Source organism: Anopheles moucheti, chromosome 2 (assembly GCF_943734755.1).
Source record: "Anopheles moucheti chromosome 2, idAnoMoucSN_F20_07, whole genome shotgun sequence".
Lineage (NCBI taxonomy): Eukaryota > Metazoa > Arthropoda > Insecta > Diptera > Culicidae > Anopheles > Anopheles moucheti.
This window is the reverse complement of record NC_069140.1, coordinates 57,943,924-57,958,703: the sequence shown is the minus strand read 5'-3', so window position 1 is coordinate 57,958,703 and position 14,780 is coordinate 57,943,924. Positions and strand designations below refer to the sequence as shown.

Sequence of the window (14,780 nt, the reverse complement as noted above, 5' to 3'; positions counted from 1 at the left end):
TCTCATTCTTTCCTCAGTATTGTACACATATCGAACAAAAACGAATTTGCGGCTTCGCGCTCACTTTGTTGTATTTCCTCTTCAATTAGTGATGTATTGTAATGGTAGATTTAACTTCTGTTCGATGGAATTGGCCCAATTAGTGCACGTAAAAAAGTGTTGAATGTACGTACAAATTAATGTAAACAATTAATGTTGAATGTATAGAGCAGAGTATTTGCGTAACGATCTTTTCAAGATCGCCATAACAGGCTGCCCAAAATTAATTTTAAAACGCAGCTGTGAATGGGAGGAACGATCCGAATGGGGTTTGGTGCCGGTACTCTCGTGTGAGAAGCCGACTTCCTTACCGCCTTAACCGCCGGACGGGCCCTCAATCGATTATGGATTTGAAATTGAGTGGTCAAACGTCTAGTTAAATGCGTCAAGAGGGGCAAACATTTCATCATTTTTTATGTTTATTTTTATCTCAAGACGTGTGTAAATTAACCTACAAGTGATCACATAAATAAACTGTTTCTAAACGATCTTAGTTTCACGACTTTACTATCAACTTTGCACATTCATAAAGAAAGTGCTCTTGTTGGTTTTGTCTGTGATCATTTTGAGACATTTATTAGGACATTTAAATAGATTTTTCATCAAAAAAGATGTAATCACTCCTCGTTTCAGAAAAACGGTTGAATGTGTGACGATTGTGGTATTACTGTATATTACTCCATTCGATGGCCTAACACTACGTTGTGACACGATTCTTAGAAAACTGAAAGATTTGCAGGATGCTTTCCCTAGTTTCAACCCTATTTGCGATTAAACGTTATATTTATTCTAGGAATGATTGCATATATTGAAATCCTTATACGTAGGCAAAAGTGAGATGCAACAGACTTGGTTTTTTATTATTAAAAAAATAAAAGAATTTGTTAATAAAAAATTATTATGCATCTGCAGCTGCTCGGGTATTTGTGAACCGAACCAACCGTTGATGACATTCTCTTTTATGCGTGTGTCGCCATCTATGGGCAGGTACCCGTACTACACAGAATACGTTCTAGTCCTTTGTGCTGGGAAGCGTTTCAATAAACGCTAATTATTAATATTAAAACTGCCGCTGCTTCTTTCCCATCGCCTTTGTCCTTGTCCACTCCACACTATTGCCATGGCAGTCGTAAGGCTGAAGGCGCAAGTGGCCCGCTTCTCAGAAATGTTTGCAGCTTCAATTCCTCCGCAAAGCTGTTCGACTTCTCCATCTCCCTCGAATCTTTCCGGAATCGTTTTCGTTCGTCATTCTTTCCATGCCTTCCATCTCCTCGTGAAAGGAACTAGGTTAGGTAAAGCTATATTGTACAGCTTTGAGCAGACAATAAATTCGAACATAAATACAGTTAAAGAACATAAACAATTTAAAGGGATCTTACGACATTTAAAATCTTAATAGTTTTAAATTGAAACCCAACTGATGACAGGAAATAAAAAAAAGAAAATAATTTCGGTTTTGGTGTGTATTAGAATATATGCAATTAGCACGACATACTAGTGTTAAGTTTTCATTCTAGATGTGTTAAGGTGTGTTAAGTATGCATTCAACAGATAGGTGGACACAATAATCGATTTTATCAGTACATTTTTATTTAACTTTTTCAACAATTAACATCTCATAGCATGAGCAGTTTGTTTTGGTTTTAGATTTGTTTTGGTTTTATAGTTTTATATTTTTTGTCCTTCCCTATACTTCTGTATCATCGAATCCATGGACAAACACTGTTTTGTTCTGTTTGTATTCGTGAATGCTGGTTCGTACATGGTTCTAGCTGTTGTTGCTGTTGTTCACATCAATAATTCAACGATGGTGTTAGCATTGGAGTGAAAAGGGATTTGCAATAACATAGATGATTTTACAGAAATCCTCTTAGTTACGTGCTTAGATGTAGTTGTTGATAATGCATTTCCACAAAGATCCCGATTGGCCACGTTGCGTTCACTTACTTCATTCGATACACGTGGTTGTAATTGTACCTTTTTCTTGTGTCCTTCAGCTATTGTGGTTGCTCTTGCCTATGCCACAGTGCCAACATTAGTATTGCCAGCAAGATCTGTGTGAAATGATGTAACAGATAGCTTCCCACCATCGAATATTCGGAGAAGTATTACGGATGAGCGTGGCTAATATATAGACGGTAGACATCGGGGTAAGGAGTTTGTTATTGTTTCGTTTTTCACTAAGAGCGAAAGTCAACGCAGGGATATTAGTTGCTTATTGTGCATTCGATCATTTGTTCTAGAGTAGTCTTGCATGCCTTCCTGTTTACTAAGGTTTACTTTACTTATCTAGCTTCTTCAACTTTTACATCTAAACTATAAGTTGAATGATTGATTGACATTTCCAGCTAGCTGCCTCTAGATAAAAAACTGTTAGCTGTCTAGCGTACACGTAACCTCGTATGAATTACCTTACCCACGGGAACTTAGTTGGAAGATTGTTGTAGCTGAAAGGGGAAGAATTACGTTAACTAAATCAAGTCAAAATAAATTAACTGCAAACCCGCAACGAAACATTAGACCGTAAAATATCTGGCATGATGTGTACGAATTCAGCTCCTACGTTTGTGGCATCATTCGGAGACTGCTCACATTTTGGAACTACGGATGATTCCTTGTTTGTTCGCCATGTTTTGCCTGCCTACACTAACATGGTTTTCTGTATCCACCCTCCAATGATTTTGGTAGACCATTAAATTGACTTAAGAGATTCGTTGTTTCGAACGGGTGCCACCCAAATCTATGCCCACGCTGGTGGAAATGGGTCCAAAGTGTGTACCATGTTGCGATGTTCAAAAAGAACGTTGAGCTGCCACGCTGTCTCTCCCAAGGTTGGCGCTTCCTTGTGACTATCAGACTGCGCTGTATCGCCTAAACGGTGTGGCAAACGGTTTAGCATGAGGTTTGAATAGCCCATGTGCCATCCAGCAGCGAGGCGGTTTGGTTCTGATGACGACCTTCATGATCTGAAACATATACACTTGATATTCGTGTAGAATGTGGTTTTCGTATTGCGATTACGGTCCTGCTACGTTCTAACTATGCGTGCCGGGTCGGTACGCGTATCTGGTTTCCGTCCCATTGGCTATCCCTTCCTCATTAGTCTGTTAATTGTGAACATTGTCGTTCAAAACTCTACTACGGTGCTCCATATGGTGCTGGTGCTAAACACTACGAAAGGTAAATGATTACCTTGTGAACGGCGTAAACCGATAGGGGTAGCAAATATCGTGTCCGCGATCCCCTTCCGGGCGGTTAGGCCACCTTCAGGATCATGAGCTCGTTGGTTCTCTTTCTGCTTCTGCGTCCAGCGCGGATCATCGGCACGCGCTTTGGTGCAGAACTTCATTCAATACGACACACTTTGCCAAAAGCCAGCCAAGGAGCACACTTCTCGACGGGTACTGTTGATGATCGTGGCGCCTTCGGTGAAGAATGCGTCCGGTCCCGAACGTAGACTAACTACCGATCGCTGTTGGTACACGGGCCAAATGGGATCGCAAAATGGAACCAAGTACCAATGACACGGTACCACGACCTACGCCGCCCGTGCGTGCTCAACTACAATTGCTTGCGCATGGAAGTGCATCGGTGCGATTGCATCTACGTTGGATTCGATATGCGAATTTGTGTACGAAAAAGATACAAAACCACTACATAAGCGGAAAAAGGATGTGTGCATAGAACGGAAACGGAAGGTTTAAAACTAGAGGCGGAGCTAACGGCTATTCTCCTGTGAGTGTGTGTGTGTGTTTGTGTGTGCTGTTGGTGTTTTTCACCACTGGGGTCTGTGGTTTGTTTGTGGTGAGTTACACACGTGTCCTTTTTGTTAGTCCTAATCCCTTCGGTGGTGAATCTATGGTCTGTCGCGAATCGAAACGAAATTTCTGACTTTTATTATCGAATCGCTGCAACTACACGCAAATGCACTTATACGTGCGTATTCCTTTGATAGAGGAACGCACGAAGCTAGAAGTGTGGATTTATATTACACCAAGTTTCACAGAGTGAAGTCAGTGGTAAGCAATTCAAACCCCGATAAAATTATGCTTCGAATCTGCGCACTTGGTTTGAACAATGTGCAACATTTAAAATGTAATCGCTTACTTAAACACGCTCGTAAAATCAACGCGAATTGGTGTATTTTGTAGTGTTTTGTAGTACACTCTGCAACAGTAAATAAATAATACTCAGTGAACAGGCTTCAGTGCGCTGTGCTTAAATACTGGACGTAATTTGTATTACGATTCGAATGTTTTTACTTCTTCCGAATTGTTGCTAATCAGGCGCAAAACATTTTGGAGTCTCTAGCTTGTCCACGGTTCAATAAAGCGTCCCACGCGCGTAATAGATCTCGTCTAATTTGATTACAGTGATTGTGAACATTAATCAGTTAGTAAATGAATGAACGAAAGAATAAAATCACGACCACAATACAATAGTAACAGAGCTCATGGCTGACGCGTAATAAATATATATCCTGTATATATATATATATCCTGGAAGTAGGCGAAGGATAGATCAGGAGTTACCATTACACCGGTTCGTTTCTGCGACAGCATTTTGTTTATCCTATAATATTTTAATTAATATATGTAAATAACTTTATCGTCGCGCACACGTAGCTTGTTTGCCCTCCACTGTTCCGTTTGCAACCGGCGGTGTTACGTTTAGTTGAACTCTACTAGCACGCGATGGTTATGTCGCAGGAAGTTACATACTAAAACTAGGCCAAAAGATGGCCACGAATGTGCCTAACGAAGAACAGTAACAGTTGGATGCAAATGTGTGGGGGGGAGGGGAGGATATTTTCATGTTGTTGGTATTCTTTTTTGACTCTCTTTCTCTCTCTAGCACCTCCTAGTGCTTCCTCTAGCCCTTGCCGTGTTGTTATGAGTAAATATATGTAGTATGTATATATTGTCTCTAATACTTATTCGTTCATAGGGAGAATAGGACCGTTAAATAGTGATGTTCCTTGCATAATGTATAGGATGAGGAAGGCGCCGCGCAATGAAAGCATCTGTACGCGTCAGCAGATTGATGGTACACGACTACAGTTACTAAAAAAACAAGGAACAAGGACACACATAATTGAGATTAGACATAGCTAGATGTTTTTGGTTTTCTTCTGTGTTAGCACTCCGCGTATTGCTATGATGCTGTGTTTTATACAGAGCTTAACATGGCTAATGCTACATACCTTGCTTGCTTATTAGTTCTGTGTTTTGGGCTTTCTTTACATTATGATCGCATCTCTCAATGGCGAGGGAATTTAGTGTATGTACACCTAACACGACACACCTTCTGGCGGCTTTTTTTGTTGCTCATCCGCCGAACACTGTGCCGGTTTTTCGTAATGGTTTAAGTGTTATGCAAATGCGTGCAATGCGCAACTGATTGAATGCACGATTTCGTCTTACGGGAAACACTGATCGATGGGATTTGGTATTGCGCAAACGTAAACAATGCAACCAATGGTGCCGGCCGCAGTTCGATAAACATATCTTCCATATGTGATAATAAGTACGAGCGAATTGTTAATACTTGTCATTTTATGCTTGGTCCTAGTGCTTAAACGGTGTTCGAATGATGCTGTTTTTTCTCTGTCTCTTTTTTTTGGTTCAGTGAACAACGTTTGTTTCGTTTGCGCAGTTTTGCGTTAATGCAGAATGAAAACGGGAAACTTGTACCCTAAATGTTAGTGCGAAAATGTCGAGCTACATTACTGATGATGATGATGGTTAGTAAACGATGCCAGTGAGCAACGGAAGCAAAGCTAATCTGTATGCTAACGCTCTCGGGATGTTGAGATTGCTAGCATGACACAACGGTTAACATAACACGTCACTAAGTATGGTATCTCTTGTTACTAAGCTAAACTGCGTGTAGTAGCTAATGAGAATGCATGGTGTTTGTTTGCTCTACAACTAAATCGAACATTCTCGACGTTGCTGTGACTCGCACTATTGACATGTGTGAAGCGTTAACAAACTCAAAGAAAAGGGTGTGTAAAATCGCTCACGTACTAAGCGAAGTAAATGGAAGTAAGGTGTGTATCGAAGTCGATGAAGGATGTTTTTTGTTTTGGAAATGGTATCATTGTTTGCTGCCGTGGTTCACATGTTGCGATGCGTTGCTGCGCTTTGCGGAAGAAATACACATGCGGAAGATAAATTGGGGACTATATGCGATGTGGTGGGGAGATGCTACTGGTACCCGCTTTAGTAGATACCTGCGGGAGAGAAGATACGGAGACATTGAACGAGCTGCTAACTCATATAGCTCTGATAGATACTTACTCGGACATTCGGGAGGATTGAGCTGACCGAAGAAGTTCAGCTCGTACAGGGAAGCGACGGTGATGAAGAGCAGGTACCAGAACATCAGCACGATGCCAAGGCGTTTGTCGAGCTTCCAGCCGTTGAGATGCGTCGCGAACAGCAGGAACAGTACCGTCGAGAGCAGCGACAGCGTCGAGTAGGTGAGCCCCTTCGAAATGACGTTAACGTGCGAACCGGGCTTGATGATCGCTGTCTGGATGAACCACGGCAGTCCGAGGCAGATAAGTATATCGAACACGTTCGACCCAACGGCGTTGGAGACGGCCATGTCGCCGTACCCCTCCTTGATCACCGCAATGGAACTAAGCGCATCCGGGACGGATACACCCGCGGCCACGAACGTTAGGCCCATGACGGTATCAGGGATGCCGAGGGTCGAACCGATGATCGTTATCATCCAGACCATGAAGTACGAGTAGAACGAGATCCAGATCATCGAGATGAGGAAGGTGAAGGGGTACCAATTTTTATACTTCTCCGTTTTGCAGTCCGGCATCGTTAGCCGCGCGGTGTAATGGATCGGGTACACGATCGCCCACGACACCTGTGCCAGTATGCCACCGTCGACGGGTTTCTCGAGCGGATTGTGCGAATCCTGCGGCCGTGGTTCCTTCGGTTTGTAGTAATCTTCACCGGGTGCGGGCGCCGGTGCAGCAGTCTGCTGCACGACCTGCTGCTGTTGCGGGGGTTTCTGAGTCTCCTGGCCGTATTGATCTTCGTAGGCGTAGTTCTGCTGACCGCTGCCATTATTCCACGCATCGTTCACATTTGCTACGGACGAGTTCGTCACGGCGGGCGTTGGTTCGCCCCAGGCCGCGTTTGGATCCCAGCTAGCGTTCGGATCCATGTATGCCGCGTAGCCCTGATCCACTGCCGGCGGTTGATCGGCTGGTGGTTGCTGTTGCTGTGGCTGCTCCTGCCCTGGCTGCTGCCCCTGGGTGTAGGTCGTTTCGGGTAGGTTCTTGTAGGTGACCAGTGCCGACTGTTCCTCCTTTGTGGGGAGCTTTATAGGCAGGTTCCAGGTGTGGGCCCACTTCTCGAGCGGCGTGTTGAAGTGCAGCGCGACGCAGTACACGACATAGAAGAGCAGCATGATCAGCGATTCGATCCATGAGATAACATCGTTGAAGATAACGATCAACATCACGAGAATGGAGATGGTATAAAACGCGCAATCGCGCACCAGTGGCCACCAGTTCAGCTGAAGCACCGTGCCGGAACAGAGTGCGCAAACGGATATCACGAACATGATGTTGAATACGGCGGATCCAATCACACCGCTGATGCCGATGTCGTCCTTGGCGAAGAATACCCCAATGATGACGGTTGCCAACTCGGGTGCTGAGCTTCCAGCAGCCATAAACGTGGCTCCAGCAACATCAGGGGAGAGTTTTAATTCTTTAAAGAAAAGATAATAGTCGAATGTTGAGAAAGTGTTTGCAATTGTTCGGAAGCGTACTTGTAAGCTATTGAGCCGTACCTTCACATATTCTGTCTAAACTCGACACAAAGTAGTCATCACACACGATAGCCAGTCCGAGGAAGGTGAAAATGGCCACCAGCACGTGTATGATCAGACCACCATGTTTCCTCACGTTCGGGCCCATCAGTGGCTGCGGGAACTGCTCGATCGCCGGTGGTGTGCAGTTTTCGCGCTTCGGTCTCCACGTGGGATGGCTGTGGTGTGCCCGACCGGCGGCCGGTTTCGTTTCCTCCGTGGGGCCCGCTTCGTCTGGTGTGGCTGTATCACTTTCGCCAGAAGTTTCCCCCGAGGATGACGCGGAGGTAGCGTAGAAGGCTGGGTTCGGCGTAATGTTGGACAAATCGATGTTGCCCAGATCGTATCCTCCCTTCTCTTCACTTCCGCCGCCGATCGAGGCCGAGTACGCGTGGAAGCTGGAATACACCAGGAATACGATGCCCATGTGCCAGTAGCGACCTCGTCGGGTGTGCCGACGCCCTGCCATGCCGATGGCCATCGCAAATCTTGGATGGTTAGCTGACGGTGTGCGGAAACGTGATGATGCTACTGATGATGTTGATGATGGTTGCTTTTTATCCTATCTGGCGGACGCGTAACCGCGTGGAGGTCAAACGAGAGACATAAAGAACAAGTGGAAAGTAGTGTTAAAGAAATAATAATCATCAAGCACGCATTAGCATGACATCTAGTGGCGTTACGCTGTATTCCCAGGAATGTGCTTCGCTCCTGATCTCGCCGTCAACGCGTGATTATGAAAACGAAAACTGCACAGCAGCTATCACTGTCAAACGAAGTGGCATCTTCACAATACCATTGATTTCCCCCGGATGAAAATGGCACGCAAAAGGAAAACGCGTGCCCGGCGATGAAAAAAAAAAACGCTTTGCAAAGATGGAGCATCGGCAACCCAGTTCCGTCCACTCGTTTGTCCATTCAATCTCGCATTCGTGCGCTCGTTCGTTCGTTCGATGATGGGAGGTGCTCGAGTTGATTTCATTAAACCGTTGAATAAACGTTCAAACCTCTCCCCAAAGGATAGTTTAGCGAGACGCTTTGCCAGCAGTTCCAGTTAATGTTCGTCTCTCGCTGTCTACTAATTCGCATTTGCCATTTGGTAGATGTGTGCGGGGAAAAGGCACGCCACGCTGGCGAGTGTCAGGATGAGGCGGAATTGAACAGTGCGCGTCTGTCAAATGGTGGTTGGAGAGGTAGGGAACGGTCGAGAATACTACACGGTAGCGTTGGGAGTTATAAGGTTTGAGAGCTATCTTGTGGGTTTTTTTAAATGATTGCAACCGATCATTGCCAGTTGCCAGTAGAAGTGCCGATTGTCGTTGATGCATCACATTGAGATTTATTTCATTTGTACCTTTTGCTATATTCAATAGCATTTTTGTTTGATTACTAAAGTGTGAAAGACTAAGTAGGCTATGGACTATGCAGACTGACGTTTGTGATCAAAAGGTAGATGATATGTGTGGTTAGTTTTCGCCTCCCAAGAGGACAAATTAGTATACAAATGGTCGGAAAAAGTTCCACAAAGTATATTCTGCTATAAATTGCTAGAAATTCAATTGTTGCAATTGCAAGGAGCACATTTATTCAACCGAAACTTCATTCTACCGACTGGTTCTAGCCTGATAAGAAAAGGAATTTGTGCAAATTGAAGCTTCTCTCGCATCATGATTCTTCCCCTGACGCTATGGAAAGAATACGTATCGCGGGTAGAGCTGTAGCATATCGATAAGAGTTCCAGCGCTTCGTTTCGAGTAAACCGATAGTCATTCAACTTCGGGTTCAGTAGGGCTTTCACATCGATTTCCGTTGCTTCAGTTTTAAAACCAGGACGATTTCTTTTTTCAATTATCCTTTCCATCATTCCAGGTCAACGAGTTTTTGATTGCTTCTCGTCTTTTTTTTCCATTTTATTAATTCCTTTTATCAAGGAAGAGATGGATAAAGTTAAAAAGCTTGCTAACTACATCAACAAGCGGCATTTCTTTCACCGTTCTATGAAAGCCCTTTTATGGTAATTACCAGCCGGTATGCCACCAAGTGACCCCAGCGATACATAACTACCACTCATTTGCGACCTCTTGCTTTTCAATTACTCTGTGATGAATAATAAATCTTACACTCAAAAGCCTTAGACTGGACAGGAAGCTCAAGCTTTCACACCAGCAGGTGACAACTTGAACTTTGCGCATGGTTCGCGAAACCTCCTTCCTGCATACTGCAGCTTGCCTGATGTGAGTGCTTCGCACTGAAGTTGGTAGACACCGTGGGATGGTGGTTTAATAATTGCTTTATTTGTTCTTTACTCCACCCAGGGGCAAGGATGTCTAACCGCCATAGGCGGGCGTGTACCAACTGAATACGAAATAATGTCGAGAATGTGAATGATTCGTGGACGTGCCGCTGGAATCAACCAAACCGGTAGCGGTAAAGATTTGATTTTCCATTTACGCTTTTGTTCTACTCACAATGAATTTTCCTGTGCTTCCTTTCCCATCTACCGATGGTAAATGCTATCGCACAGCACACACTTTTATCGTCCCCGTCCCTGTACGCATCGCTGCCAGTTCCGGCGTTGGAAGGCAAATCGACTCCTTCCACGCGCGATACGGCTCACGTGAGCAGCAAGAAAAGAATCGGCACCGGATGAGGTTATTGGTAAGCATCGAAAAATGCTGTGCGAACATTTTTTAGCTTTCCCTTCAACTTCATTCGCTGCCCATTCTCACCATCGTCTGCCAGTGAAAAGCTTCTGAACTTCCTACGCGACACGCGTAAATTGCTACCAGCGACGGGTGGGTGTTTTTGGAGAGTGCCAATGGGGAGCAAACACTTGGCACGAAAGGGCGGATGTGTACATCATGTTGTTCTGTTGTCGATTTACATTTTCACCGCTTTTCGGCATCTTTGTGGTGTAGCAGCCGCCAGCTTTGGTTGACGTTACACTTCCATTTGCGTATCCATGCGCTGGTCACCGTTCGCTTACAGAGCTGATACTCCAAGGGAAAACGGTAACAGTAATGACATTTGTGCTTTACGTGCTTTGCAGCGTGGCCAGCTGATACAACAGGGCTGATGGCCACCGTGCAGGAAAGCACGGTTGAAAGTGCTGTAGACACTTTGGACAATAATTTCATTTACGTGGAGTTATATCCGATTGCGAGTCGTGCCAGCCGACTCCAGGTATTGCAGATCCTTCTGGGCTCGATAAGCAAGATACTAATGGGATTAGAGCGAAGTGTGTTTTATGAATAAACTTGGCTTAATAAATGTGATTGTTGTGCAGCGTAAAAGGGTAAATGTCAAAGGTTTCATTGACGGTGCCCGTTTCCAGTGGACTCATGGACACTCAATTTGCCCCGACTAAAAGCCAACCGGCACGACCATCCGATCAAGCCAAGACGAGAGATGTTTTGCTCTGAAAACCCCCATTTTGCAGCAGTAATTCAATAGAGCGTAGGACAGTTTATCCTACAGTCATCCTGCTGCTGCGCTGGGCATCATTTTCACGACTTACTTGTTGTGGTTAAACTATCCACGATTCTCTGAGTTGTTTTGTGCCCCTTACGGCGTGGGGTTGTTTTCACAGCAGCAAATATAACGAATGAGGTGGCTTCATTCAGAAAATTACTTATTAATGCGCGGTGAAAACGCATCATAGGTGACCCCGTCGCCGTGAGCATGTGGAAAGGTTTCAAGAGTGGAGTCCTCCAGGGCAGAGCAATGCTTAGGAACACCTTGCACGATTAGCATTGGTCTGAGCGGTTGGCCATACACAACACACTTTTCCACAGGTCGATAGAAATTCAATACCCTCGGAGCTAATACTAAACACCGCCTTGCCTTGCACCCGACCACGGATGTGTTCCAATTCCTACCACTGCCTATTTTTGTACACGGTATTCACCATCGTTGATTCCACGGACACCCTTGTTACTGTAATCCTTCCACCGTTCGGTACACTGCAATTATGTAACTGCGTTTATGTTGTTGCTGCTTAACTCTTACATTTACACTGCCATCGTTTGAATGTTCGCTAGCTGTATCACACTTTAAGACACAATCAGTTATCACTCAAAACACAACGAAGTGAGATATCTAGTAAACACACGTCTTGAGCACAGTAAAAACACCTAATTTGTGAACGTCACAGTGGTCATTCTTTGCTGGATGGACTATCAAATATTTTGTCTAAATAAATCCCACACAACAAGACAAACGTAAATGCCTTCTTGAAGAGATCGTGTGTGTATGTGTTAGTGTTTGTGACTGGGTCATAGTAGTACAAACATTAAAAATAACGAATGCTAACAGCAATGTCCGCATTCTCGCATGCTGCCGGAATGTCGGCAAAAGCACACACAGAATTATCGGAGTCCGTGTTTGGCGAAACATCCGCTCGGTGCTGTACATCGCATCGATCGATAGTTGGGATGCTAAGGAGAGAAGAATACAGACCAAAAAAAAAAAATCCAAACCATTGCATTTGATGACGCTCCGGTCGAAAAAAAGGCTCCACGGTGGCCCAGTATTGAAGCGGCAGGTTCTGCTCGTTAAGGTGTTTTATTACTCGAGGCTATCCAGACGATCCACTACGCGTCGTTGTTCGATGGCTGCGAGGGGCCACGGTATTGTATTGCCATCGATAAAGCCTGCTGGTACGGCAATGGGGGTGCAACTGGTCAGTGATGCGAATGGTGGTCCTTTTTCACTGTCCTGTTTCTCAATGACACCGCGCCGGTTGGACGGTTATCGATTTGCGTTCCGTTCCCGATTCCCCGTTCCCTTGCCGTGTGTGTTTTGTGAAAAAAGGGTTTGCCGGAAGTGTTGGTACTGCCATTACTTTTATCGCATTACATTTGATCGGATAACATGATTCATCGTAATGATTCCACCGAGAATGCGAGAAAGAAAAGCATTCACTAATGGCAGCAGAGAAGGGGAGCACAATGTAAGACCATAGCAGAATCAGGTGTTCTTTTGCTGATTGGACGTTTCCGGTGTTGTTGAAAGAAAATGGTATCGAAGCCATACTGCAGACGGTAAACATAATGAGCAATATTTTTAAATGTCGTAGCACTTGATTCTTTTTCCGCGGCTGAGTGGAGCCGACAGTGCGTGCCGTAGTATCGTAATTGACAGTCGATTAAACAACCATGACTTTGGACAATTTTCCCAAACATCCCTTTACCTCCGGTCGCACCGCACCTGTCGCACAACGACTCGGTGCGATAATGTGACTACTGCTGCTGGTAGTGGTGGTGGTGCTATGTGTGAATGTGCGAAAAATCGTTACAAACCGCGTGACGTAGGGCACACAAATTCGTACCGGAACTGAGGGAAAATCGTTCCATTCCGCAACGAAGCAGATTTCGGGTACGTACACTCACTGTGCCGCTGATTTTCGTCGAATTTTCGTCGGTTTCTTTTTTTTTGTTTGGCCGCCTCGTCGCGCCACTCGTTTCAACGTTTTCGGGTTTTCCGATCATTGCCCATTCAAAAGTGTACACCCTGTTTAAGCATTCCCTTCTGCACCCCGACACCATCCAGCGCAAAACAAACGACCAGTCTGCACCATGCTTCCCCCCCACCCGGAGTACTATTTCTAAATCAGGAACGCGAGCGGTGGCACTCACCCAAAGCCATCACGTAATAAGGAACACTCACGCTGAGCTACGAGTGCACAGGAACAGAAGGCGAGAAAGCAAAAAAACCACGCTCGCCCTACGTCCCTTTTCGGGGCGACAAAAGTACGCACAAAAAATCTCTGCTCCACCGCACGGCAAGAACATTCTTGCCCAAGAACGACGGTGCCCCAGCAAATGTCCTAGTGTACGGGGCGCTCATCACGAGTCCGGTCCGGACATGGTGGCCTCCATTCGGAAAACCATGCAGTCAGCACGAAAATTCATTGATTTTCTATTTTGGATACCCCGTTCAGAGGCGGATGTCCATGCAAAGAGCAGGACCACGGTGTCCCACCGGCTCCAGATGACCGCGGTTTGGTAGAATGTTTCTGCCCGATTGCGCCTTGCTGTACTGCTGCCGTATGATGTAAGCGGATGACAAAGATAAGCTTGTTCAATAGCCAAAGATGGGACAGAGCGGAGAGCAAATACTGCACATACTGAACTGATGTGGTGTTACGAATTAGTGGTTTTATATTTCATTCACCAGGATGGAACACATACGTTGGGCTTGGGGACACACGGATAAATCACCCTCGGCATCAACAATGAACGTTTTCCAAACGTTTTCCACCAGCTCATTTTGTCCTAGTTTTGAAGTTTAATGCATTTCTCTAACATCATCCAAGGAATATCACTGTAAGGTGAAATTTGTTGTTAGAAATATTCGCATTGGATCATTGTACACTCGGAATTTTCCCGAAAAGCTTTTCCCAAACCCAGCATTTTGGGCGATAAAGCTTTGCATTGGGTTTTACGGTTAAATTTGGCTGCTTCCATTTATCCGAGGGCTTCTGCACAGTTTTCCCCACACCCACACACTGACACACTCATATCGAACACGAGCACACATACGCACATGGTTTGTGATTTGCAAAGTGTGTGGAGCTTGATGTGAGCACAATTCGCACCTACACAATGCCAACCTTTACCTTTAACCCTATGCGGGAGGAGGGCTCCAGTAGGTAGTAGCGGATCCCTGCTGGTTTTCCTTTTTTCCACTTTCACCTTTTGTTATTATCGCTCGCTCCTAGAGATGCACATACAATCGTGCACTCACACACACACGCACACACACACACAGGCGCGCGTGGTCACGAATGCATACACACGAGCCGTATATACACGCACACACCGCACACGCACACCCAACCCAACCCGGAAAAGGAAAAGATTGTCCACCGCTCGCTGACCGGGCCCGGACACGGACGA

The 14,780-nt window shown here is 45.2% G+C and overlaps 2 protein-coding genes across 2 annotated transcripts; both read right to left on the bottom strand.

The window, feature by feature from the left end:
• Nucleotides 1-1,613: 1,613 nt before the first annotated feature.
• Nucleotides 1,614-7,743, bottom strand: LOC128296798 (probable sodium/potassium/calcium exchanger CG1090). The gene is made up of 2 exons (XM_053032283.1): nucleotides 6,342-7,743; nucleotides 1,614-6,274 (listed from the first exon to the last, which is right to left on the bottom strand). The coding sequence occupies exons 1-2, from the start codon at nucleotides 7,741-7,743 to the stop codon at nucleotides 6,264-6,266; spliced, it is 1,413 nt and encodes a 470-aa protein (XP_052888243.1). The 3' UTR covers nucleotides 1,614-6,263.
• A 106-nt stretch (nucleotides 7,744-7,849) lies between these two features.
• Nucleotides 7,850-8,362, bottom strand: LOC128310638 (probable sodium/potassium/calcium exchanger CG1090). The gene has a single exon (XM_053047332.1). It carries the CDS (start codon nucleotides 8,360-8,362, stop codon nucleotides 7,850-7,852), a length of 513 nt encoding a protein of 170 aa, XP_052903292.1.
• Nucleotides 8,363-14,780: the final 6,418 nt, after the last annotated feature.